General features: G+C 44.5%; 2 protein-coding genes across 3 annotated transcripts in view; both read left to right on the forward strand.

Annotated features, from left to right (window-relative positions):
* The window catches only part of LOC118781923 (DNA-binding protein RFX7-like), a 41,068-nt gene extending 27,987 nt beyond the window's left edge, over positions 1–13,081 (forward strand). Inside the window, exons 3-9 of the mRNA XM_036535071.1 lie at positions 3,099–3,184; positions 4,322–4,444; positions 5,379–5,495; positions 6,997–7,081; positions 7,598–7,805; positions 8,892–9,193; positions 9,558–13,081. Of these exons, the coding sequence (XP_036390964.1) occupies positions 4,335–4,444; positions 5,379–5,495; positions 6,997–7,081; positions 7,598–7,805; positions 8,892–9,193; positions 9,558–12,923 (4,188 nt within the window). The 5' untranslated portion in view covers positions 3,099–3,184; positions 4,322–4,334 and the 3' untranslated portion in view covers positions 12,924–13,081. The remainder of the gene's footprint in view (positions 1–3,098; positions 3,185–4,321; positions 4,445–5,378; positions 5,496–6,996; positions 7,082–7,597; positions 7,806–8,891; positions 9,194–9,557) is intronic.
* Positions 13,082–23,815: 10,734 nt separating this feature from the next.
* Positions 23,816–24,560, forward strand: part of nedd4a (NEDD4 E3 ubiquitin protein ligase a) — a 43,132-nt gene continuing 42,387 nt past the window's right edge. For both annotated transcript variants that reach the window (XM_036534844.1, XM_036534845.1), the window contains exon 1: positions 23,816–24,020. In XM_036534844.1, coding sequence (XP_036390737.1) covers positions 23,976–24,020 — 45 coding nt within the window. In that variant the 5' untranslated portion in view covers positions 23,816–23,975. The remainder of the gene's footprint in view (positions 24,021–24,560) is intronic.

A 24,560-nucleotide genomic window follows, 5' to 3' on the forward strand; every position in this document is an offset into this window, starting at 1 on the left:
TGCTGCATATTCCATCAGACATTGGGAAAGTCATATGTATGTCAATGTCAATTCCAGCTTCATCTCCTGTGACCATGTTCCAACCTTGTTAGGTTTATATAGGCTTCAGTATGAGTGTTCAATTAGGGGGCAGGGCAACGTTCAATCAGGCCTAATTGAAGTGATGGTCATTTTTGTTCACTTGTCTGCACTCAATTAAGTATGTAGGTACCTGTTAAAATTAAGATAATGTCATGGAATTGTCAGTTTGTTTGGCAGAATTAATGTCATACATATTATTAAAATGTTGGAAATAAGGGTAGTCATCAGGCAATCGTGTGCCAACCACATAAAGAGATGTTTTGAAAATGTTAATAGTTGCCAAAACATGTAACTGTTTTCGCCACACCATAAATTAGGTTTGAGTGATAAAACTAATAGCTACATGGACACATCCACACTTAACCACAAAATTCCCAGGTGTCCCAATAATTTTGGATCCTAGTGTATATGGATGGGGCGGCAGTGTAGCATAGTGGCTAAGGAGCAGGACCTGTAATTGAAAGGTCGCACGGCTATACCGCCCAGCCCTATCCAGCTGTATGAATGGATAACATTGTTACATATGTAAGTCGCTCTGGGTAAGAGCGTCTGCTAAATTAATGTAATGTGATGAACATACACACACGGGCATGTGTGTATGTTTCCTTATAAATCACCAGGGTGAGACAACCCGTGGTGAACAGGAATGTTTCCTGTTTGTGCGACTCGCTGAAGGGCACATTTTTTGCTGTATCCTCACGAGGCGAGCGTACGGTCCTGAGGAACGGCACTCGCAGGTCCTCAAACGCTCGGAGGGCACGGCACGTGGCGGGTTCTCTGCTCTCCCCCCGGCTCCATGCTGCGGAGTCGTGCCCACAGTGCGCCTCTCGCCCGCCTCCACATACTCCCGCAGAATTTCAATGGCGCCGGCCCCTCCCTGGCATCTTCCCTTTGACGTGCGCTGGAAGGGCCGGTCGCTGCCTGCATCGCCGGGCTCAGACATCCTGCACGCCAGCCATCACTGGCAGCAGCGGAGATGACTGAGGGAGAGGAGAGCGGACAGCACACGAGTGTGTGTGTGTGTGTGTGTGTGTGTGTGTGTGTGCGTGCGTGCATGCATGTGTGTCTGTTTCTGTGTGTGTGTGTGTGTGTGTGTGTGTGTGTGTGTGTGGATGTGTGTGTGTGTGGATGTGTATGTGTGTGTGTGTGTGTGTGCGTGTGTGTGTGTGCATGCATGCATGTGTGTCTGTTTCTGTGTGTGTGTGTGTGTGTGTGTGTGGATGTGTATGTGTGTGTGTGTGTGTGTGTGCATGCATGCATGTGTGTCTGTTTCTGTGTGTGTGTGTGTGTGTGTGTGTGTGTGTGTGGATGTGTGGATGTGTGGATATCTGTGTGTGTCTGTGTCTGTGTCTGCGTGTGTATGTGCACGTGTGTGTGTGCGCATGTGTCTGAGTGTCTCTGTGTGTGTCTGTTTATGTGTGTTTGTTTGCTGAAGTGTTCACACACACACACACACATACACACACACCCCTCTGTTTATGTGAGAGTGTGATTAGTTTCCTCCAGTTGGAAACAAGGGCAGTGGGCAGAAATGGAAATACTGCAAAGCGGGGAAATGTGTCCACTGTCTGGTGGCAGCATAGCGGAGTCTGCCCACGCCTGTCTGCGTGTTTCCGAAAGGCCCAGACACAACAGCGAGCGTGTGGGGTGCAGTCGAGGCGTCCCGGCGCGGAACAGATGGAGAGCGAGCAGCGATATGGCATATCCGTGTCACCGACGGAATTCCTCTCTCCGTCCCAGCTGCTAGCCCTCGGCTGTGTCTGCTTTTAATCCCTCGTTTCCATCCATAATCTCGTTTTCAGGATCATCCCTGTTTTGGTCGGGCCTGGGGCCGTGCAGTGTGCCAAGTTTGTTTATGATCCCTCTGTCGCTTAGAAAACGTACTGAAATACAGAGGGGTGAGACCCAGGTCCCAGCCCAGCAACTCTCTGCTGTGTCCTCATGGCCTGTCTCTGTGTCCCTGCAGGAGATGGTGCTTGTTACTGGTGGTGGGGCAGCAGTGGAGCATAGCAGTAAGGAGCAGGGCTTGTAACCAAAAAGCTGCTGGTTCCATTACCCACTGAGGCACTACTGTTGTACCCTTGAGCAGGGTACTTAACCCGGAGTTGCCTCAGTAAATACCCAGCTGTATAAACGGACAACATGTAAATACTGTAACCTGTGTAAGTCGTCCTAGATAAAAAAAAAAAAAAACGCTAAATAAGTAATGTAAAGGTTTGTGCTGTCAGTTGGCACATTGGTCTGGTGGGGGCGCCACAGATCCAGGTAGTTTGAGCTCAGCAGGAGAGTTCCATGAGCCGTGTCTCTCAGCAGTTACTGAGGACGTGTACCCAAGACTCTCCCACTTCAAAAGATTTTTTTTTTTTCTGTCTTTATTCTTATCCATTTTTCCCAAGGCCCCTCAAAATGAATTCTTAACAGGACCCACTTAACAGGAGGTTTGTGTCTGTAAGATATCCTGCGTTGTTTTACCTGTGGCTTTGTCTTTGTTGGAGGCTGAGTGGTTACAGAGACATTGGTTCTACCCCGGTTCCACCAACAATACACTCATTTCCTGCCCATCTCCCCTTCGCCCGGACTGTTTTAAGATTCTGCGCTGCTCAGATCAATGTTGTTAATGGAAGAGACTGTGTGTGTAGTCCAAACAGTGTCTCCTCCTAAAAGCACTTCACATTTCCCCTACTGTCTGCTGTCGCATCTGTCTAATGCAGTCTCATCTGCGATTGCTTTCTGAAACAATCTCCTCGACGTAAGGTCCGTGTCTCTAATTGGTTTTGGGGAGTGGGAGGAGGAGGAGGGGGTGGGGGGGCGTTGTGGTGGTTCAGGGAGTCTGCTCCTGCTAATTAAATGAAGCACATCGCTGGTAATTTGTTTACATTTCAGAGAAAGAGGAACCCTGAATAAAGCAGAATGGATAAGTGTTTTTGGAGCAAGATTAGCATGATTCAGCAAATGTAGTGTTTCCTATATAATAAAATGTGTGTTTTCATGTTTTTTTTTTTTTTTTTTTTTTACAGCAAGATGTGGAGAAGTTTACAGACATTGAGAAACTCTACCTCTACCTTAAGCTGCCTTCTGGTCCCAACAATGGCACTGACAAAAGGTAATGGGCTGGGTCTTCAAATGAAGCATTGTATTAAGCAGGCCATTTCATATTTCATGTATGTGGTTACCGAAGCACAGTACTATTTATTTTCATAAGGAAAATAAATCATTTTTATAGATAAAAATCTGAATTGGAATCTCATTTTTGTTCTTTTACTCATTCACTAGTCACATAACCGTTATCGGTATGTCTAGGAAAGAGCAAATCTACAAATATTGTTTATATTTTTTTTATGATACATTCATATCAAAAGTGTATGGCAGTGATTTACCAGTGTACTGTTGTGAGATGTGCTGGTCTTTCTCATTTTTCTCCAGTGTCTTTTTCTCCGCATGTCTGTTGTCTCCTTTTGAGCCACAGTGTCAGAGAGAAAGCTGTCAGGTCCCCTCCCCTCTTTCAAACACGGATTTTATTCGCCTGAACAAAGCAATTAATTGTTAATCACACCACAGCCTCTGCAAGCGTGTTTTTACTGTTGATTACAGACTTAAGCCATCCCTGTGGAATACTGAGCCGGGCCACATCCCATCACTGAAGTTTAGATTCCGAGACTAGAGACCTTCTCTCCCTTATGTTTAACACACACGCACGCACGCACGCATGCACACACACACACAGACACACAGGGGAGCGTCATAATTATTTGTCTTTTTTGGTGGCCCAGGCTACAGTGTTTTTTTTCTGTGCTCATTGGAGAAGTAGTGTGGTTAATTCATTGAGTGCCTTATCCCAAACGGTTCTGTTTCATCATTTGCTGGTTTAGTAGCTTGTTTTGATGATTTTGTCTCATTTACAACACTGGAAAGCATTGATATTATTTTACCATCCATAATAATCTAAGTGTTCAAGGGCTCAGTTTCTTTTCATTTAGATGATATTTTCTGTATAGTCATATGGATAATATAATAATACAGGTTTCCTGTATCATATATTTTAGATCAAATCTGGATCACAGTACAGTACCTCATTTTTAATTTTAAGGTTTACAGTAACTTACGGTAAAAAAGACTGAGAATTGTGTGCTTATTTGCTAAAAAAAAAAAAAAGGGTAGGGGGTTTGAAATGAAATAAAAAGAAAGCAGACCTGTGCTTTTACTTAGCTAATGACGCGTAAACACCCTGGTCTCCCCTCAGCGATCAGAGCTCCATGTCCTCCAGCCGCACACAGCAAATGCATGCGTTCAACTGGATCCGCAATCACCTGGAGGAGCACCCCGAGACCTCACTTCCCAAACAGGAGGTCTACGATGAGTACAAGTAAGGGACCGCCCCGCCGGCGGGCTCGGAGCCAGGCCGCAAAACACACATCAATTAGTCATTGACAATCAGTCACAGACAATAAAACACTTCACAATGAACTCACTTGTGAGTGTAGTGTTCATACTGTGAGCTCGGTTAAGAATGAGAAGAAAGAATGGCACGTGGATCAATTAAGGATTGCTGTTGATAACAATTTCATCCAGCCAAACATTATAAACAATTAAAAATACAAATTACTGTTTAATTTTTCAGGGGCCAATGAGGGCTCCTCCTTTTCAAAGCTCAGAGGTGAAATGGCTGTGCCACACTTGGGCATCAAACTGGCAACCTTTGGGTTGAACAGACTCCCAACACCTGACTGGAATTAAATACCGAGGCTGTTTCCTGACCTCCCTCATCCATAGACACGTTTGTACAGTTACACAGTGTGTGTATAGCAGCATGTTCTCTCATGGTCAGACTCCTCTCATTCCGATCAGATGGCATTTGATTTAACGGGTAGTTTTGTAGTTTTGATTGGCTTGTGCTCCTTGGCTGTTTCGGGTAGATAGAGTCAAACAAAGAGAGTGTTAGGGTTACGTTACGGTGCTACCTAAACGCGCAGCTTGTTTTAGATGTGCCAAAACATTCATCAGCTGAAATAGTTTTAGTGAAAAAAAAAACACAAATTAAAACAGATGCTGAAAATACTGTGAAATATAAATTATAAGCTGGTGTTAAAATGCAGTGCCAACATTATATGCAGTATGCACAACAAAATGTTGAATTATTTTCATTTGAAGCAGTTATTTTTGGTTATTTACTATCACGTAACGCTTACCCTAGTTGTTATGTCTCATCTTTCTTTAAAGTGGAAGTAGATTTCGTTAATTTCTGTCCTGTCTGAGTAACGTCCCTGAATGAACTCGGTCTGCTTGTGTTTGTGTTTCAGGAGCTATTGTGACAATCTTGGCTACCATCCACTGAGCGCAGCTGACTTTGGAAAGATCATGAAAAATGTCTTTCCTAACATGAAGGCGCGTCGTCTCGGCATGAGAGGCAAATCAAAATATCCTTCCGTTGGAGCCTGTGCAGCCCGTGGAGTCTATGGAGTCTGTGTCTTTAATGACCTGCCCGCCCTAGACTCTGCTGGTCCAACATCTGCTGTTGTAGGTCATTAAACCACTAAAAATAGAATGGAAATTAAATCAACCGATGAAAAGCGCTGACCCACTCAAGCCCGCATAGGAGAATCTTGACCAATTAATTCCAAACAAATTAATTCCAGTCATATGTCTCTTTTGTGTTCAAAGAGAGAATTCAAGATTTCTAGGTGTATTGTCTAATGCAGGACGTTCATCACTCTTTAGTTTCTGGAGGTAAAATGTTTGTGGAAAAATAATGTAAAATAAATAATTTTGTTTGTTTTTTCAGTTAAAATTCCTCAGAGTTCCTCAAGTAAACACCTATAGCTGTGTGTTTGAATTGTTTCACATCAGAATATACTGGCGGGTTTCATGCACACATCTGTGTACCTGACCTAACAACCTGAGAACAACTGGCGATTCTGAAGCGCTTTAGTTTTCCATCTTATTATCTACTTTCTAAGCCTGTTTCTTGCAAATGTGACAGTACATAAATAGATCTGACAGCTTACTATTTGACTTTGAATGGTACTGTTTTCTTTACTGTCTTAACGTTTTATTACTTCAGTTATCCAAAACCTAAATCTGCTTGGCAAATAGAGGGTAAACGCATTTTTGTTGGGTCTGTTCAGGCGTTTCCTGTTTGTCAGTAACGGTCCTTCCTTGTGTTGACCAATCAGCCGCTCCTTAGAGTTCTTCCTACACAATGCAGTTTTGGACTTGGTCTGCAGCGGCCGGGCACTCTGTTCCCACTGCTGTGGGCTAAAGTAAAACACTAGGCACTCGTGTTTTGTCCAGAATTGAGAGCTGAGATGTATTCAGCGGTATATATCCAGCCTGTTTACACTGGAACTCCTGTGACATAGTTTTTTTGCTGAGTTGCCCAAATGCTGTGGCAGACTCATGTGATGTGTTGACTCTTGAGTCGTTGGCCTGTGTTGTATGACACCTCCATACCCCCAGACAGCATAGGAGGAGGGGGGTGCTTCACTGAGAGACTGACCTGCGGCTGACTTTTCACCACTTTCATTTCTCTAAAAAGCTGAAAGTGCTCTGGGTGTGTGTGTGTGTTTTTTTTTCCTTCAGTCAGCACTGCAGGCTGTGAGGAGCTGAGGGATCATTAGCGAGGGCGCTCCGCCCACAGCGGCCTGCTGTGTGACAGACACCTCACACCCTACCCCCCCAACTAAACATGCTGTAGTCCTCAGATCAGTGCCACAGAAAGTCGCTTTTATCTAATGCTTAATTTTTTTTTAATTCTGTCGTGCGCCTCGTTTCTAAAAACGTCTCTGAAACGCGTCCTGTCCCGGCATAAAAAACTCGTCAGCATCTTGTTTTGTTTTCTTGCTTGGGCTTTGGGAAACTGTTATGTCAACAGTGTGTTGGAACATGCTTTATTTAGGTTGAACCTTAACCTCTCCTCACATACTGCTACAGTGGCCTGAGGAAAAAGGCTTTCGTTCACATGCCCTCCCTGCCTAGTCTGGACTTGCATAAAACGGGAGATGGGGTAGGTTTGTTGACCTCGCTGTGGCTTACAGAACATAGCATGCACAGATACACAACCAGACACACATAAGCGCAGATTAAGCACAGACATACTGGATATGTTTAACCGTACGCATACCCTGTACCTATAAGCACACACATAGCTTGTACGTGTAAGCTCGGAACATGTAACAAGCGTCTGCTTTCAAAGTGCGGAACAACTTGTTGCATACATTATTCCCCACTATAAAAATAAAACTGATATTTTCATACATGTTGTATATAAATCCATGATATGCCAGTTAAATGTATGCGCAATGCATAAATGCACACTACACAGCACTTCATTTTTCCAAAGGAATGGAGAGCGCATATATTATTATGCAAGCCTCTAATAAAGTTTAATTTATGAATTAACATGAATGAGAAATGTTTTCTTGGAAAGAATTTTTTTTTTTTTTTTTTGCTCACAGTTCGGTGGGACAGTGCAACATGTCAGTGAGGGTTTGTGAGCATGCGCTTTCTGTTTTCCGGCTAGTGTGAAGCTCTGGAGCCCTCGAACCAGCTGCCCAGCGTGGAGGACGAGGTGCGCTCGGCGGCCTGCGGGCTGGTGTGCGAGTGGGCCCAGAAGGTTCTGAGCCGTCAGTTTGACAGCGTGGAGGACCTGGCCCGCTTCCTGCTCAACAGCCACTACATTGGCACCAAGTCCATGGCAGCCCTCACTGTGATGACAGGAACGCCCACAGGTACGGGAGTGGGCCCGCACCCACACGCCCCTGCCCTTGGAACTGCGGGCGTAAGGGGTTACCCACAAACATGGACACTGGCACATATGCCATCCTATGTGAAACATGTGGTGACAAAAAAAAAATAATAATAATGGCACATGGTCTTACAACACAGTGTTAGGGTGCTTTCACACTAGAGCTTTTGGTGTGGACCCGAGTCCTCTTGAGCCATTAGTTCAGTTCGTTTTGTTGATGTGAAAGCTGTTTTTGGACTCGGGTGCGCACCAGGGACCGTACCCGAGTTCTCCAGAAAACGGGGGTCTGGGGTACGGTTCACCTGAACTCCAGTGCGGTTCGCATTTGGTGTGAAAGCTATCCGATCCAAAACCAGGAAGTATACGCTAGTGATGACATGTAATTTGTTATTTGCTTGTCGCATCTAAAAAGTATTCTGGGAAATAATTGCAGGTAGCCACACTGTTCGCTCACCTTGAGGGTATGTGTGTATGCTCTGCAAGCAAAGCTGCAAATTCATTTAGCATTGCCGCCTGTCTCCGCAAAAACCTCCTTATCCGAGCAGCTCACATCACTCTCAGACAGCGGGACGCGTTTATGGCATAGTGAAAATGCCGAACACAGTTATTTCGGTGCTGACACCATATTCACAAAAAGACGAATAAGCAAACAAATACAGTATAGTGTGGCTTTGCGTTTTGCCTCCCTTCTGCGTCGTTGCCTAGCGACATTGGTAAATAAAAGCTGTTCCTTATGTGTTGATGATGTAAACGGACCAGGGTTCGCAACCAAAAAATGTAATGTGAAAGGAGACCAGAGGGGGCAGCGGGAGGGGGGAATAATCACACTCGAGTTCGGAAGTTCGGACCAGCAAAAGGGACCAAGTGTGAAAAGAGCCTTGGTCTCAGTGAGCTAAATGTAAATCGTGTGAAGCTGTAGTGTGAAGAGTGTTTGCTTTCTGGTAACAGATTAGAAAGATCTGCCCCTTGTCCTAATTCATAGTATTGGTCGGGGACCCTTAATGTTTTACAGCGGAAAAGGAGAGTCTTGTGTTTGACCTGCCTCTCTCCTTGTGCTGTTTTGTGGCAGGGGTGAAGACGCCGACCCCGTCCTCCGCGTTTGTGCCGACGGCCGAAGCGAATTCCTTCCAGCCCCAGGTGAAGACCCTGGCCTCCCCCTCCATCGATGCCAAACAGCAGCTGCAGCGCAAGATCCAGAAGAAGCAGCAGGAGCAGAAGCTGCACTCCCCGCTACCGGGCGAGGCCGGGGCCCGCAGGGTGGACGGGGGCACGCCCAGCGCGGGGACCAGCATCCCCTGCGGCAGCCCCGCCCTGCTCTCCCCGCAGCCCACCATCGGTATCGTGGTCGCTGCCGTCCCCAGCCCAATCACGGTAAGCCAGCCTTCTCTTCTTTTAAATTTTGCACCCAGTAACGCCTGCTGCACCTTGAGAAGCCTGCAGTTCAAAGAAGAAACACGACCAGCTTTTTTGTTTTCCGCATTTAGGCACACAGTGAACCTAAGTGTAGCATCTCGTGTGTCACAGTTGTTTTTGGACATCTTTTCAGCCTGTAACCCAGAGACACTTTTGTTTTGTGTTGTTTTGGTTAAGTGCACGCTTGAAAAGAGGCTTTGCCTTAGTTTTGGTACATTAGCAACCAGCTCTTAGTAACCATCTCAGTGCGGGCGTGTGGCTCGGCTTGTTCGTCTGCTACATCTGCGTGTGACGCGTGTGCTTTCCGTCTGTTCCTGTGCAGGTACAGAGAAGCCAGCAGCTGATGACCTCTCCCAGCCCTGTGGGCACAGCGGAGGGCAAAGTCCTCCCTGTAAACTTCCAGGTGCTCACTCAGACCGTGCAGCCAGCCAAGCAGTGCCCCAAGACGCCGCAAAACGTCCCCGCCAGCCCCGTGGGGGACCGCTCCGCCCGCCACCGCTACGCCCAGATCCTGCCCAAGCCGTCGGCCACCAGCGCCATCACCCTGCGCTCGCCACCGACGCTGCTCATTACCAACAGCCCCATCAAGACCGTCATGCCCACGCCGCACGTCGGCCCCGTCAACGTGGTGAAGATGACGGCAATATCGCTGGCGCCCAACGGTGGCAGTGGCGGCGGCGGCAGCAGCAGCAACGCGGGCACCATGCGGCCCGCTTCTGCCGGGCTCTCGGAGGAGCCCAGACCCAGCCCCCAGGCCCGCAGCAGCTCCGCCGCCTCCCTTCAGTCCCCCACAGCCAAGCCAGCACTCCCCGCTGCCACGACCCCTACCGTCGACGTCAAGATGGAGCCTGAAGCCATAACTGATAACAATCAGGCCCTCGGTGCTGATAGGCCGAATGCCACTCAGGAAGCCGCCAGCGGGAGGAGGGGCGAGGGAGACGACAAGCCCGGGGTCGCCAGCGAGCCCACGGGCCACGCCAAGGGCTCCCCAAGCCTGGACGGACCGGCTGGGGCCAACTGCGTGGACAAGCCCCCCTCCAGCGCCAACACTGTGGCAGCTTCTGCTGGCAGCAATAACAACAATAACAATAACGAAAGCACTTTGTACCTTACCGTCTCCGGTCAGAGCACCAGCATCACTCTGTCGTCCAACGGCAACGCCGCCACCGCTACCGCCACATCGCCGAAGGAAAGCTGCCTGGGCTCCAAGAGCCCAAGAAAGCGTCCGGGCTTCGGCCTGGAGCCGCACACCATGCCTGTCAAGAAGGTGTTCATCTCCCAGCAGCCAGTAGGGGGCGTTGACAGTCCAAAGCCCTGCGTCAAGAAGATCACCAGGGCGGGGACTCCCGGCAAACCTGAAAGTGCACCAGCAGCCGCGTCCGGCAAAGTAACGGTAAAGCTGAACTCCACGGTCCCGACCAGAATCCTGGCACTCTCCGACTCTCCCGTGGGAAGTGCCAGTAGCTTCCAGACTGTTGTGAAATCGCAGAGCTCCTCCCAGGTTAATGCAGAGGGGGGTCCCTCTGACTCGGACACCGGAGTCCTCGTTCCCGACGACAGCGCTTCCAATCCGATCCTACTGCAGCATGTCACGACCAGCCCGCAAGTCATGTCCACAGGCACAGGCATGTTGGAGACCTCAACGGTGAATGACCTGAAGAGCTCCATGTGGGAGGAAGGACAGCTGGATGCTATTCAACAGCAGCAGCAGCAGGTGTATGTGCAGCAGATATCCGACAAGCAGGTTTCCACACCTGTGATGAACCAGCTTCCCCTGATGGCCCAGAGCGCCGGCCCGGGCCAGCTGACGCTCCACCCCGACATCGTCGACTTCGCGGGGGCCCAGCCCAACGTCGACTACTTCCCCTTCAACGACGACGAGATGACGCAGGACAGCATCGTGGAGGAGCTGGTACAGATGGAGGAGCAGATGAAGCTCAACAGCAGCCTGCAGGCTTTCGGCAGCTGCGTCGAAATGGCCTTGCAGGACCAGTCCGCCGTCGTGCAGGGCGCCATTCTGTCCACCCACCAGGTGGGCAGCACCTCCTTTTATCACTCTGCCCACAGCAGCACTCCCACCCATACCCCCACCCCGACTCCCACGCCCACCCCCACCCCTACTCCCACCTCTGAGATGATAGGTGGAGGTGGAGGCTTGACCCGGGAGAGCCCTTGCTCCCGTCTGGCCCCCACCACCCCCGTGGACAGCGCTTTGGGGAGCAGCCGGCACACCCCCATCGGGACCCCGCACTCCAACTGCAGCAGCAGCGTCCCACCAAGCCCGGTGGAGTGCAGGAACCCCTTCGCTTTCACGCCCATCAACTCCAGCATGACCGGCTACCACGACGCCAGCATAGTCTCCAGCAGCCCCGTCAAGCCCATGCAGAGACCCACGGCCACCCACCCGGACAAGGCCAAGCTGGACTGGATGAACAATGGCTACAACAGCAGCTCGGGCACCTCGTCCATCTCCAACAATGGCATCGGCATCCTCCCCAGCTACCAGGACCTGGTGGACGACCACTTCAGGAAGCCTCACGCCTTCGCCATACCGGGCCAGTCCTACCAGGCCCAAACCCGGCACCACGACGCCACCTTCGGCCGGCTGACGCCCGTCTCCCCGGTGCAGCAGCAGGTCGCCAGCATGGCGAACGCCAGCAAGCAGGAGGCGGGCTTTGCAGTGCCCGCCCCGTTGGACGGCAAGCCGGCGAGCTCGTTGTCGGGAGGCTCGTTCCGGTGCCGGAGCGTCAGCCCGGCCGTCCGGCAGCGGAACCTGAGCGGCAGCACAGCCTACTCCAGCGTCCCCCGCTCCGTCGCCTCCCCGTTCAACTCCCCCGTCACCCCCGAGGTGCTCAGCATCTTCGCCAACAGCCACCCAGACGCCGGCTCCAACAACATGGCCCAGAGGAGCCAGTCGGTGCCGCTCAACGTCATGATGCAGACGGAGGTGCTTCCGCTGCAGAAGCCGAGCAACAGCAAGACGATCACCAACGTGCTGCTCAGCAAGATGGACGCCGATGGTGACGACGCCGTGCGCGGCCTGGGCATCAACAACATGCCTTCCAACTACACCGCCCGCATGAACCTCACCCACATCCTGGAGACCACGCCCAGCTTTACCGGAGGTGCCGCCGCCCACCAGGCTCTGGTGGACTCCGGCACCTCCGCGTACGAGTTCCAGAGGCCGGGCCTTCTGACGAAAAATTCCAGGGTGGAGCAGGTGAGCTTCTCCTCTGGGGATAGCCAAGCACAATCAGACTGTGGAGAACAGCAGCAGGAGCCCGTGCAGGACCTCCAGCAGGGACAAAACCAGACGCAGCTGCTGCACGAAGACCCCCAGCAGCTGGATTTCAACAGCACCGTCAAAGACCTGCTGGGAGAGGACGGGCTGAACCCCAGCTCTCAGCTCGTGGGCCAGGTGGCGTCCGAACTCAACGCGGTGGCCTCCGACTTCTCCAGCGACATCAGACTGACCTCGGAGCTTTCCAGTAGCATCAACGACCTGAACACTTTAGACGCAAATCTACTGTTCGACCCAAACCGACAGCAGGGACAATATGAAGATTCTACACTGGAAGAACTAAAGAACGATCCGCTCTTTCAGCAGATTTGCAGTGAGACTGTGAACTCTGCTGGCTTTGACTGGCTGGAAAGTAAAGACCAGCCCACCGTGGAAATGTTGGGTTAATTGGATTTTGTTGTTTGTTTGTTTGTTTTTGTTTTTTTTTGGTTGGATGTTTAATTGCTTGTTCATTTGTTTTCTGGGAGTTTTTCTCTCCCCCTCTTATTTTGTATTGTACAGCACACTGCAACAATAATCTGGACCGAAATCTGTCCAGTGAGAAGTGCCAGCCTGAACTGAAATTATCAGTCTTTCCCAAAACGTTGGGGTTTTTTTTTCCGTTTTTTTTTTTTTTTTTTTTTTTTTATTATTATTATTTTTAACAAAGAATGCTGCATTGCAGTACATGGCTGGGAGAACTTTTTTTTCTTCTGCCTCCCCTCCTGTTGAAATCGAAATGAAATTGGAACTGACTGCAGCAGAGAGATTGAATGAAGACACAAAGGTAACGGAATATGACTGAATTCACACACTGACGATTGTTGGGTGGTGGAGGTCCCCTTGCAGGATGACCAGATAGCTACACTATATCTTTTTGTTGCTTTTTTTTTTTTAAGGTCTAGTTTTCTGTTTCACCCTGGTAAGTAATCTTGACTCTGTTGCCTGGGGTTATGCGGTTGAACAAATAATGCAATGTTTTCAATTACAAATCATTCAGCTATTTTAGACTGTTCTTCACGGGCAAGTTTGTGTTCCTTCAAAATAAGGAATCTTTGGATCTTTGGCAGGACCTCTTGCTTTTGACAGATTACTAAGGACTGCACTTAAGTGTGATGTCTAATAGATGGTTTATTAAAAACTCCCTGCAGGGAAAACTCTTGCAGTCCATAGGTACATTTAGTTCATTTAAATGTTTACGACGTCTATCTTTCCACTGACTGACCAGCAATCTTTCATGATATTACATGGAAGGGCATTTCTAGAAACTACTGCTGGTCATTTTTCTTTTTGCCATTTCAGGCTTCTCAAAGCGTAGCAGGTGCTACCAGGTGCTAAATTTCAAAACAAAGATATCATATACCAAATCAATGGTAAAACCTTTAATATGTCTTCATTGTCCAAAAATGAATAGTAATATGTTAAGGTCCTGATTTTAAAGGGAGTGAGGTGGGTGTTTTTGCAAAATATTTATTATATACTGTTGAAGATAGGGAAAATCGCAGCAGGGAAGACTGTTAGCTGGCTTTTGTGGGCAGGTAACTCCATGGTCTATTTCCATCTTTTTTGAAAGTTGTGTATGTGGCGTTGAATTTGAAGCTCAATCAAAGCATCAACAAGCTTCAGAGATATCAGGCAGCTTTCCCAGAATGGTAGTGTATGATTCATAGGAGAATTTTTTTAAAAAAAGGATAAAGGATTACCTTAGTTTTTTCCCTTCAGCAAACGTTGCATTTGTCTTCATTTTTTCCATTCAATGTTGGAAATTAACCTGTGATGACTCCAGCTTGGACCTTGTTGTGTGAATATTGGATAACAGGTGCCTTGCAGTTGTGCTGAAGGATGAAACATGTTTTTTAAAGGGAAGAATTTGGTTTAAACTTGTATTATGAAATGAATAAAGTGTGCAAGTATTGCCCTTATTTTTTGTTAGGGAAAATTTAAACAGCAATCCAGTGGATGAATTGATGGACAGTAGATTTTATGATGTCCAGGACCAAGGTGGACTAACTAGATGTATACCACAGGTAATGTCTGTGATGGACATATTTGGGAATTAGAGAGAAACAGATTTTCCAGTTTTCTAGGTTCAGATGTCTTATTCTTCTATGTTTTCCACTGCACAACTCTACCTGCTCTCACACCTCAAGTACTCTAGGTGTCCAAGTCAGTTACTGAAAGGTTGCGTGAATTTGGCTGTTTCACCTGATGTCACTGTCAACGTTCAACTGTGGCATAAGATGCTGCATCAAACATGAACTTGTTTTAACATAATCACAATGTCTAGATGCTGTTAGATCTTGTACGTTTTGAATGTGGCTGTAAAAATCGGGTTTGTTCAATCAACGGGGAATTATTTGGTGGGGAAACCAGATGCAAGTTTCCTTTGTCTTTACAGTAGTTAATTGGTAAGGGTATACAACTGGCTCTGCCTTCACTTGACATTGGTGCATTATAGATGGGCCATCTGAGACATGCTTTTTATATTCCACAAATCAGCAGTTCTAAAGAAGGTTCAGTGATACTGTATTGCGTTTTCAAAAAAAAATTCAGGTCAACAGCAAAATATTTTAGAAAATATTTATGAAAAATACACTGTCCTCTGAATTCTGTGGATTGCTGTGTTAGTTTGTGTCCAGGTCAGTGAGCCGACAAAATACACATTTGTAACATCACGGAGGATCAACACAGCAAAAAAAAAAAATTACATACAATAATATCACATTTCCAAATATTTTGTCTCTTTTGCATTGAGACAGAAGCAGTATGCACACAGACAGTGTACTGGTGATACCTTGAACAATCAGTTGTCGGTGGGAGATGTTGGTTATTCAGCATTTACTGGTTACCTTTTCCAGGTTAAAAAAAAATAGATGTTGTATGATGAAAATTAGGAGTGTAAATGTTTTTATAGCAGCCTAAAGGTGCTTTGATTAGTTTTGCCATGGCGACTGGTGATGATGTCAACATCAGGATGTGCAGTGGCTCAGGGGCTTACGGGATATCTGGGGTTTCAGCCTTATGTCCATACCAAAGAAAAGCTGTTCAGCTACAGAAGAGAAGAGAATGGAATCAATGGTCATTTTTTAATCTTCTTTCCCAGAGACCATCACTCTCCACTAGAAACTTGTGTTCTTCTGACACACTGGCTGGAAAACCTTTGCAGTTATGCGTTAAACGTGAAGGCTTTCGTTTTATCTTATGGGGGAATGGGTATTAAATATGATGTATGTATGTTTTGTTCTTTGTTTTATTTTGTTTTTTTTTTAATTTTAAACAGAAGGAATCTTCTTTTTAGCACTGGGAACCTTGTATTGAAAAGCATGCTAAAAACCACACTACTGCTCTGGTGTTTAAAAAAAGAAAAAAGATGTAGCAGGATGTTCTTCGGGTGAATTTTGTCGACTGTTGTGATTGTGCTTAATCCTCTTAAAGTTCCATTTGTAAATATGACAGATCCACAGAAAGAGAGATCCAATCAATCAAGACACTGTATTATGACCATAACTCTATGAGACTACAGTTCTGTGCACCTTCACAAATACTACACTGATCGCTTTGGATCTGTAGCCAGCGAGATATGCTGTGTGTTAAGCTTCTGGCTCCTGTCTTGTACAGATAATGTTGTTTGTTTGGTTTCTAGCTTTGTGGTGTCTTTTCTGTTTGTTTGCTCTCTGAGATTTATAGTTTTCTGCATTTGCGGAAGAGATGTGTACTTTGGGTAAGAACAATAGCATGGTTTATTGGGGGGGAAAAAAGTATTATGATCTATTAGCAGGTTGCTTGTCTTTCTGTGACAGAGATGTTTTGTGCCCAAGACTCTGCAGCAGACACTGGAAATTCAAAGGTTCAAATTTCAGCAAGCTTTCAGCGGTTCACGTTATTGCACTAAACTTTTTATGAAACAAGGGTTTGGCACCTCTTTTAGGACAAATGCAACAATTGAAGCCCGCAAAAAAATCATATTTTTTATAAAGAGCTTAAATAAGAGAAAAGATCATTTAAAAAGAGGAAGAAATGTCATCAGAAAATGACAAAGTTAATTGTCTTATGTAGCAATGTGCATTGATCTCCGTGAGATAGGTATTTTACACATTCTCATACAGGAGAATATAAAATGCGATTTAAGGAAAATTTTGAAAATAAAAAGCTTATCAAATGTTTCCTTCACCATATGGAGAAATTATCATAAACATGCATGTGTGTTGAATCCTATTGTACAGAGTATTCTTAGTAACCACTTTCGTTGCTGTAAAAAGGACTGGTTCTGTCAACCAGAAAGGTATACCTTATGTCACAACAAGTTACTTGCGTTGTTCGATGTTTACTAATTCAAATTAGTACATGTTCTGTATGTTCAGTTTATGAATTTGTTCTGTTGATTTGTATGTTTTTGTTTCTCCCTTTTTTAAGAAAAAAAACATCTGTGAAAAGTTCAAGTTTTTACAGTTTAATTTTTTTTTTTTTTTGGCAAGATTGTTAAAATAAGCACTGATGTTTGGACTTTATGAAGAAAAAGGCCTTTTCTTGTAGTGCGCAGGAGCTTCATCTTGCAGTACCTCCCCCTGTGGTGCCCTTTTACTGAGTGTGTAGGAACCCCTCTTTAACACTCCTGTCCATTAAACTTGTAGAAGAACCTTCCTGTGTGTTGTCGTTGTCTGGTATATAGCGGACCGTACAGTAGTTTGGTATTGTTGCGATAGCATTTCAGCGATTTTTTTTTTTTTTTTTTTAATTGAAAGTGCTCACAGATGTTGAGTTTTTTTTAAGTGGTTTTAAAAACCAATAAACTTTTTTTTTTTAAAGAACAGCGTTGTCTTCAGTTGTTTGAAAGTTGTGGTCTGATGTTTGTTGTAGTTTGTTGTGTTAGATGCTTGTGATGAACATGGAGCAATGGAAGCTTTTAAAACGCTGATTCTCCTTGAAGATGTTCCAGCAGGTCTCGGACAACCAGCAGCAAACTGACTCAAAATAAGAGAGAGAATTGCTGCTGCTGTCTCAGTTTGTTGTCATTCGCCTGACTGACGTCAGTTGACAGGGCTCACCACAAGGACGTCGACAACATGAGCCCCTAGTCTGGTGCGCAAGGCCTTATCGGACACTCAACACCCACTCCACCACCTTGCCCAGGACTCTCAGGAACTCAAGACCTCAACTCTTGCCCTCTCGCCACCCCTTCTCCCATCATGTAGCAACCCTCTCCGACCCCAGTTTCAACCTACTGGGTGCGTGGAGAGCTAGCTGGGAACGGGTTCCACGACCTACCCAGTTCACGGTTGAACTGAGCACCGCAGCCCCAACTGGCTTGGACTTGCCCTGCAGAGAATGGGTCACCCTGAACAGACTTCGTACAGGAGTTGGCCGGTTCAACGCCAACATGCACCACTGGGGACTGTGCCCATCAGCAGCCAGCGTGGGTGGGGCAGAGCATCAAACGTCACAGCACATCGTCAACGACTGCCCTGTCCTCCGCCCTCCCCTCGGTGGTGAAATAGACCCGACGACACCAGACAACATCACAACAAACTGGCTGCAGCGTCTGGAAAGCGTTGCCTAAATCTACCTGCTGCCTCATACGCAAGAAGAAGAGAGAGAATTAAAAATAATGCATATCCATCTTCGGTTTTTAGCCACCTTCTGGTGCAATTTCTCTGTGGCCTTTACACAGAAAACCCTTGACAAATCACAGTGCAGGCAAAAGCACTGCTGCCTGTGGACTCAATGGAATCAGCACTTTTCCCTGTATGCTCTCATTAAAATGGTTAAGGTCCTTCTTCAGCACTTTCAATTCGAACAAATGGGATCTGGAGAAGCTTACACATTTAACCTCTTTCGCGGATATGAAAGGCAATTTTTATAAATATGTGGACAATACGTACCCATTCAATTCAGCTCAGCACCCGGCGTATTTGTGCTTCTCCACATATATGAGGGAGATTGCTTTGGGAGCCAAGTTTTGTATTGCCCTGATGCTTTTAGACTTAGGACACAGATAAAATATTAATTTTAACCAAAATTAAAACACATTTTATTTGATGTACTGATGTAGGACTGATCTACCTTAGCATTCATTTTGGAATAAATATGAAACATTTATATAGTTAGATTAACCCGTCACATCTACTTAGTTAAAACAGCAAACAGCACAAAAAATAGTTTGAGCAGAACAATTATTTAAAAAGGGGTCTGTCCATTTAAGAATACTTCAGGTCAGTATTGTCCAAAAACTATTTGACTACCAGATGAGGGAATGAAAAGCCATTGATTTTACATTAACCAGCTACCTCAAATGTGTAAAATAATGCGATGGATATTTAATTACACAATGTGCATTTTGGTTTCAATGACATTTTTTCATGCATTTTAACAATTTGACTTAACTAGTTTTGAGACAGCCCGAAAATAAAAGGCTTTTGAGATGCATGTCTATCAGATGATGACAGATGATCAGTTGTTTGGCTGTGGAACAGGCATATAAGAAATAAAAGGAAAAAGACTCAGATGAAAAGGCTCAAATTTTGGGCTGAAAAGGAACATGAAAATTGTCTAATGATTTGCTAGGACCATTTCTTTAACAAAATGTGTAAATTGGATCTGGCAATACAAAGTTAGTACTTCCCCTAGACTGAGAAAGGGAGAGTGGGACATAGAATAAACTTTAATAAGTACACATTAAATACAGCAAATAAAATATAACAGTTACCGATCAGGATCAGGCAATAGCTCTAGTTTAGTTTAACTCATCTGTGTTCCATTGAGTACATTTTTAAATTCAAGATCAGATCAAGAGTTCACCTTGTATTAAAGTGGTGTGGTATTTCTGGTTTTTGGCCTTGCACCATCTTGGTCCATTGGTAACATAAATTTCTATATATTATGATAATAACTGTAAGTTTAAAAATTCTGTACTCAATTCACATTTTGGACCCATGTGTATAGAGAATGACAGATTCTGTTTTGTCTTATAGCCCCCTCTGCTGGTTAAGCGGCGTTACTTAAGCTATTCTTATTCTTAGTCAATATAGAAAGTACAACTATACTGGAGTCCAAAATTATTGGGACACTCACTTTTTTTCTGAAAACCCAAAAATTTTTTCCTGCATATTTCATCAGACATTGGGAAAGTCATATTTATGTCAATGTCAATTTCAGCTTCCATCTTCTGTGACCATGTTCCAACCTTGTTAGGTTTATATAGGCTTCAGTATGAGTGTTCAGTTAGGGGGCAGGGCAACATTCAATCAGGCCTAATTGAAGTGATGGTCATTTTTGTTCACTGTCTGCACTCAATAAGCATGTAGGTACCTTTTAAAATAAAAAAAGTTAATGTCATGGAATTGTCAGTTTGTTTGGCAGAATTAATGTCATACATATTATTAAAATGTTGGAAATAAGGGTAGTCATCAGGCAATCGTGTGCCAACCACATAAAGAGATGTTTTGAAAATGTTAATAGTTGCCAAAACATGTAACTGTTTTTGGCACACCATAAATTAGGTTCGAGTGATAAAACTAATAGCTACATGGACACATCCACACTTAACCACAAAATGCTCAGGTGTCCCAATAATTTTGGACCCTAGTGTATAATGACGAGTACAAAGGTGTTTGGTAAAAGTGTGAAGAGTAAACTTTACCATCAATTTTGTTTGCCTAAAATACAGAAATCTGGAGAAGCTTACACATTTAACCTCTTTCACGGATATGAAAGACAATTTTCATGAATATGTGGACAAAATGTAGTCAAAAATGTTTATCATTCAATTCAGCTCAGCATCCGGCGTATTTGTGCTTCTCCACATATATGAAGGAGATTGCTTTGGGAGCTAAGTTTTTTATTGCCCTAATGCTTTTAGATTTAGGACACAGATAAAATGTGTATTACACAGGCTGAAATTAATATTTTATTTTATGTAGGCTACTGATATAGGACTGATCTACCTTAACATTCACTGTCACATCTACTTAGTTAAAACAGCAAACAGCACAAAAAACAATAGTTTGAGCAGAACAATGATTTAAAAAGGGGTCTGTCCATTTAAGAACATTTCAGGTCAGTATCATTCAAAAACTATTTGACTACCAGATAAGGGGATGAAAAGCCAATGATTTTATATTAACCAGCTACCTCGAATGTGTAAAATAATGGGATGGATCAACAAATCAAAGTACAAGTGTGAATTACAAATAATAGTGATTTTGTTGAGTGGTTCTTTGGGTGCTTGTGAACAAAATGCTCAAATGATAAAGAGAGAACTGTCACTCACTAGTCATTATTACATTCCCTTTTCTATATTATCCCTAAACCTTATTGAAAGTTGATACCATGTTTATCAGTGAACATTAATGAACATTGTTGTAAATCTGACCGTTGGCGAAAAACAGCTCATTTTCATCTGAAGTCACTGCCCAGATATTAAAACGGCTAACTAGAATTTAAAAAAAATGTTGGCTATAATCCACCTTCTTAACAATTCCTCGTTCTTTTTATTTTCTGAAATAACAAGGTCCGCGCGGTTTCCTGTGATTCATATTTTATTGTTTTTTTCTTGTACATGTCTTTTACACAATTAGTAGTCAATATTAAATGCCCTTGTCTATACTATCTCTTAACTTTATTTAAAGTTGATACCATGTTTAAGAGATAAGAGAGCTTTATTGTCATTGCTCAGAACAACGAAATTACAGTGAAATTACCAGTGAACATTAAAAAACATTGTTGTAAATCTGACCGTCGGCTATAATCCACCTCATTCCCATCTCTTCCCCATTCCTCATTTTTTAATTTTCTGAGATTGTACAAATGATCCAATTTTTTTTTTTTACAAAATTGTATGGTACCATATGCATTTGACCTTTGCACATCTACCGATATGTGAACTGTGAATTCAGCAGGAACAATTTTCACCTGAGTATTGTCCGACCCAAAGATAAAATTTGCGTTCATAATTTTTCCGGGAAATGCTGGTCGTAATTCCGCCGTCGAACTATTACTACTCTTGCATTTATCCAAATAAGACTAAAAGGTCCTTATATCTGCATGAGCAGTTCTGTGAGAACACATGAGCGACATTATGCGCTGTCATTTCAACCCGCATTCCTCACCTTACTGTTGACTGGAAAATAATTTACAGGTATCCATACAGTTCCTGTAGTCTGGAGACAAAAACAATCAAACAAGTTTGGCTTGTTCCATGCACATGTCTTCCTTGACGTTTTTGTGTTAAGTAAATTTAGTGCTTGTTTATTGTCTTCTCTTTCCTCAAACAATATAAAACGCACTTCATTTAAGCGACGAATAACAACAATTGTTTTATTCACCTGGACCAAATGGATAAATGGCAAATTACTGAAAGTTTCCATCAATGGCAGCACAATGCATAGGCTACTGATGAACGACCAGGCACAACTGCTCAGTCATGACAAGGGACTTGGTTGACGTTGCATGCAATATACAAAACTGAATATTATCGTTTCGCTTTGCTGTGATGATGAAGAAATGTATGTGCTGTATCCAGGGTGCGAAATACGGCGGTCTCGGGGGGTCCGAGACCCCTTGATTGACACTTAAGAGCCCCTGAAAGCCTCAACAGCAAAAATTTGGGGGTTAGGCCTATCTGGAAAAATCTTTAAAAAAATTATTTGTCACTTACAATTGTCACTAAAAATGTCTTTTAACCCTTAAAGCCCCCCGACAGACGCAGCCTGCGTCCAAATTCACATCCCTTCTTCTCGGTTGAACTGCTTATGAAGTATTCATCGCTAATGATGCTAGTTGCTTGTCTATGCGACGAAGTGTTGGCGAGAAAAAATAATTTTGAATTCACATCAAATTGAATCATAGTTACAGTCTGCATATAGCTCTGCGTCCATCTCCACACCCATTACTCTCGTTTGAATTACTCATGAACTCGTCATTGCATAGATATGGGACACATAGCCTATCACAAGAAAGAGCGGAACCGGAGCTTTGTAATGATGCTAGTCACATATTTGTAGGCCACCATACCGAAGTAATCACGTTATGAAGACAGATCAAACTTCTGCAAAGTAGGCTAATATCTTTACTAATTTCTTCGCCCATTTTCACACTCCCGCTTCTCGGTTGAATAAGTCACTAAATCCCTATCGCTTCACAACGTAGGCCTACCGCATATCAAAATAAACAGCAGAATTTACCCTTTCCGAAGTTTCTCTGTGCGACAAAGCGTTGTCGAGTAATCCAGTTTTGAAATGACAGCAAATTTCTGCATTGTCTCCAACATAGGGCTGACATTACATCCCACTTTGTGTGAAAAATAAACACAAAATAATGTATTTGCTGTTCATTGCAATGATTCAAAAGTTGTGGTCAAAAGACGTGCGCAGGTTTACATACAATAAAGCACATTCTTAATGCGATGATTCAGTGACAAGACTTCAGTGAATAAAACAATGACATTTATTTCCATTAGGCACTAAGCACATATTATCTCAAATTGCTAAGTCATAGAGTAGGCTATCCCACCATCATGGTTCTGATATTGCCAGATTCTAGACAATCTTCCCTGCCTTTTCCCGGGTTTCTCCCGTATTTCAAGGCCATCTCCCAACGCCCTCCCGTTTTGTTGTTTCTCCCGCTAAACTCCCGTAATTTGCATGGCAAACTTTATTATGAATAATCGTCACACACAGATCCATAAGTTTTGTAGCCTGTGTTTGTCTAGCGTTACCCAAGTTGAAACACAATGAAACACAATCTACACACACAATCCACACTACATACACTTATTTATTTAGGCTACTAACCACGACCCCCACCCCCGGCCGAAAAAACCTCCCGTATTTTGAAACCTAAATGTTGGCAGGTATGGGTAGGGGGGACTCCCCGATTACCACCGGGTATTTCCCACACTGGTTGTATCATCGCTTAAAACCGCAGTACATCCCTTAACGGTCTCCCCTTCCAGATATCCAAAGACCCGTCTGCTGTTTGAGCTTGCCTCCCCCAGCCGACTGCACACGCCCCAATAATAACATTACGCACGTGGATTCATTCATTTGCGGAACGCAAAGTTGAAGTTAAGCAAATTTTACCCTGTTAAGCTACAAAACAGCCTTTACGTTACCCTCATTTACTGACGTCGTGACTGATGTAATGTGCATTATTTACATTTCTATCTGCCAGGTTATTAGCTATAAATACCCGCAACATAAGTGAAACAGACACGCACGGGTTCTTGTCAACTTACCGGAAGTTTGTTGACCGTCATCCCTCATCCGCGGCGGGGAGGCGGAGTCCAGACCAGCGGAAGGAAAAAGCTGAATGCCAGGATGGTGGACAGTAGTTGATAGTCCCGAAGTCACGTTACGGGTAGATTCGGAGTTTCGAGGGAGGAAGTGTAGCGCGTTAACGTAATCATATGCTTTTCTCATAGTTTACGTGTTAGTCATATCGCACACAAACGCAGATAACTTGAGCATGGCCTCTGTTGCGCCTGAAATCCGAGGTCTTCTGACTGAAGAGGTAAGAAATTTTAGTTTGGTAGATCTGCCTAGTCTAAATAACTAGTTAACTTTATTGATATACTTGTAATATCCACAATAACAATCGCTTCTGGCACTGATTAGTTGATATTTTGCTTTAGCAAGAATCATCGCTCTCTCTCGTAATCCTGCCATGTAGCTGGCTAGCGATTAATGTAACTATAACATGCTTAATAAATGCATGTATGAAACTTTAGCTTGGTAGTTGGCAAGCTAACTTTTTCGTACAGATAAGATCAATTCGCCATCTCCCTGGCTCGTTCCTAATGAGTGACGGCAGGCAGTTGTTGTAACGTTAGCTGTCTTGAAAATGCTCTAGCTAAATTTGACATTTAAGCATAACATTTGACATTTAAACATAAATCTCTTTTTCCAGCTGGCTAGCACTAGCGCAAGTTTGCAGTCTCTGTAAGTGAGGTAGCTAGCTTGCGCAGTTGGTGCTGCTAGTTTTAGAAAGGGAAGTGATAGTAGAAATACCCCCGAAGTTAGCCAACTGCAAAAGTGTCCCAATTCATAGCTG

Source organism: Megalops cyprinoides, chromosome 8 (genome assembly GCF_013368585.1).
Source record: "Megalops cyprinoides isolate fMegCyp1 chromosome 8, fMegCyp1.pri, whole genome shotgun sequence".
Taxonomy (NCBI): domain Eukaryota; kingdom Metazoa; phylum Chordata; class Actinopteri; order Elopiformes; family Megalopidae; genus Megalops; species Megalops cyprinoides.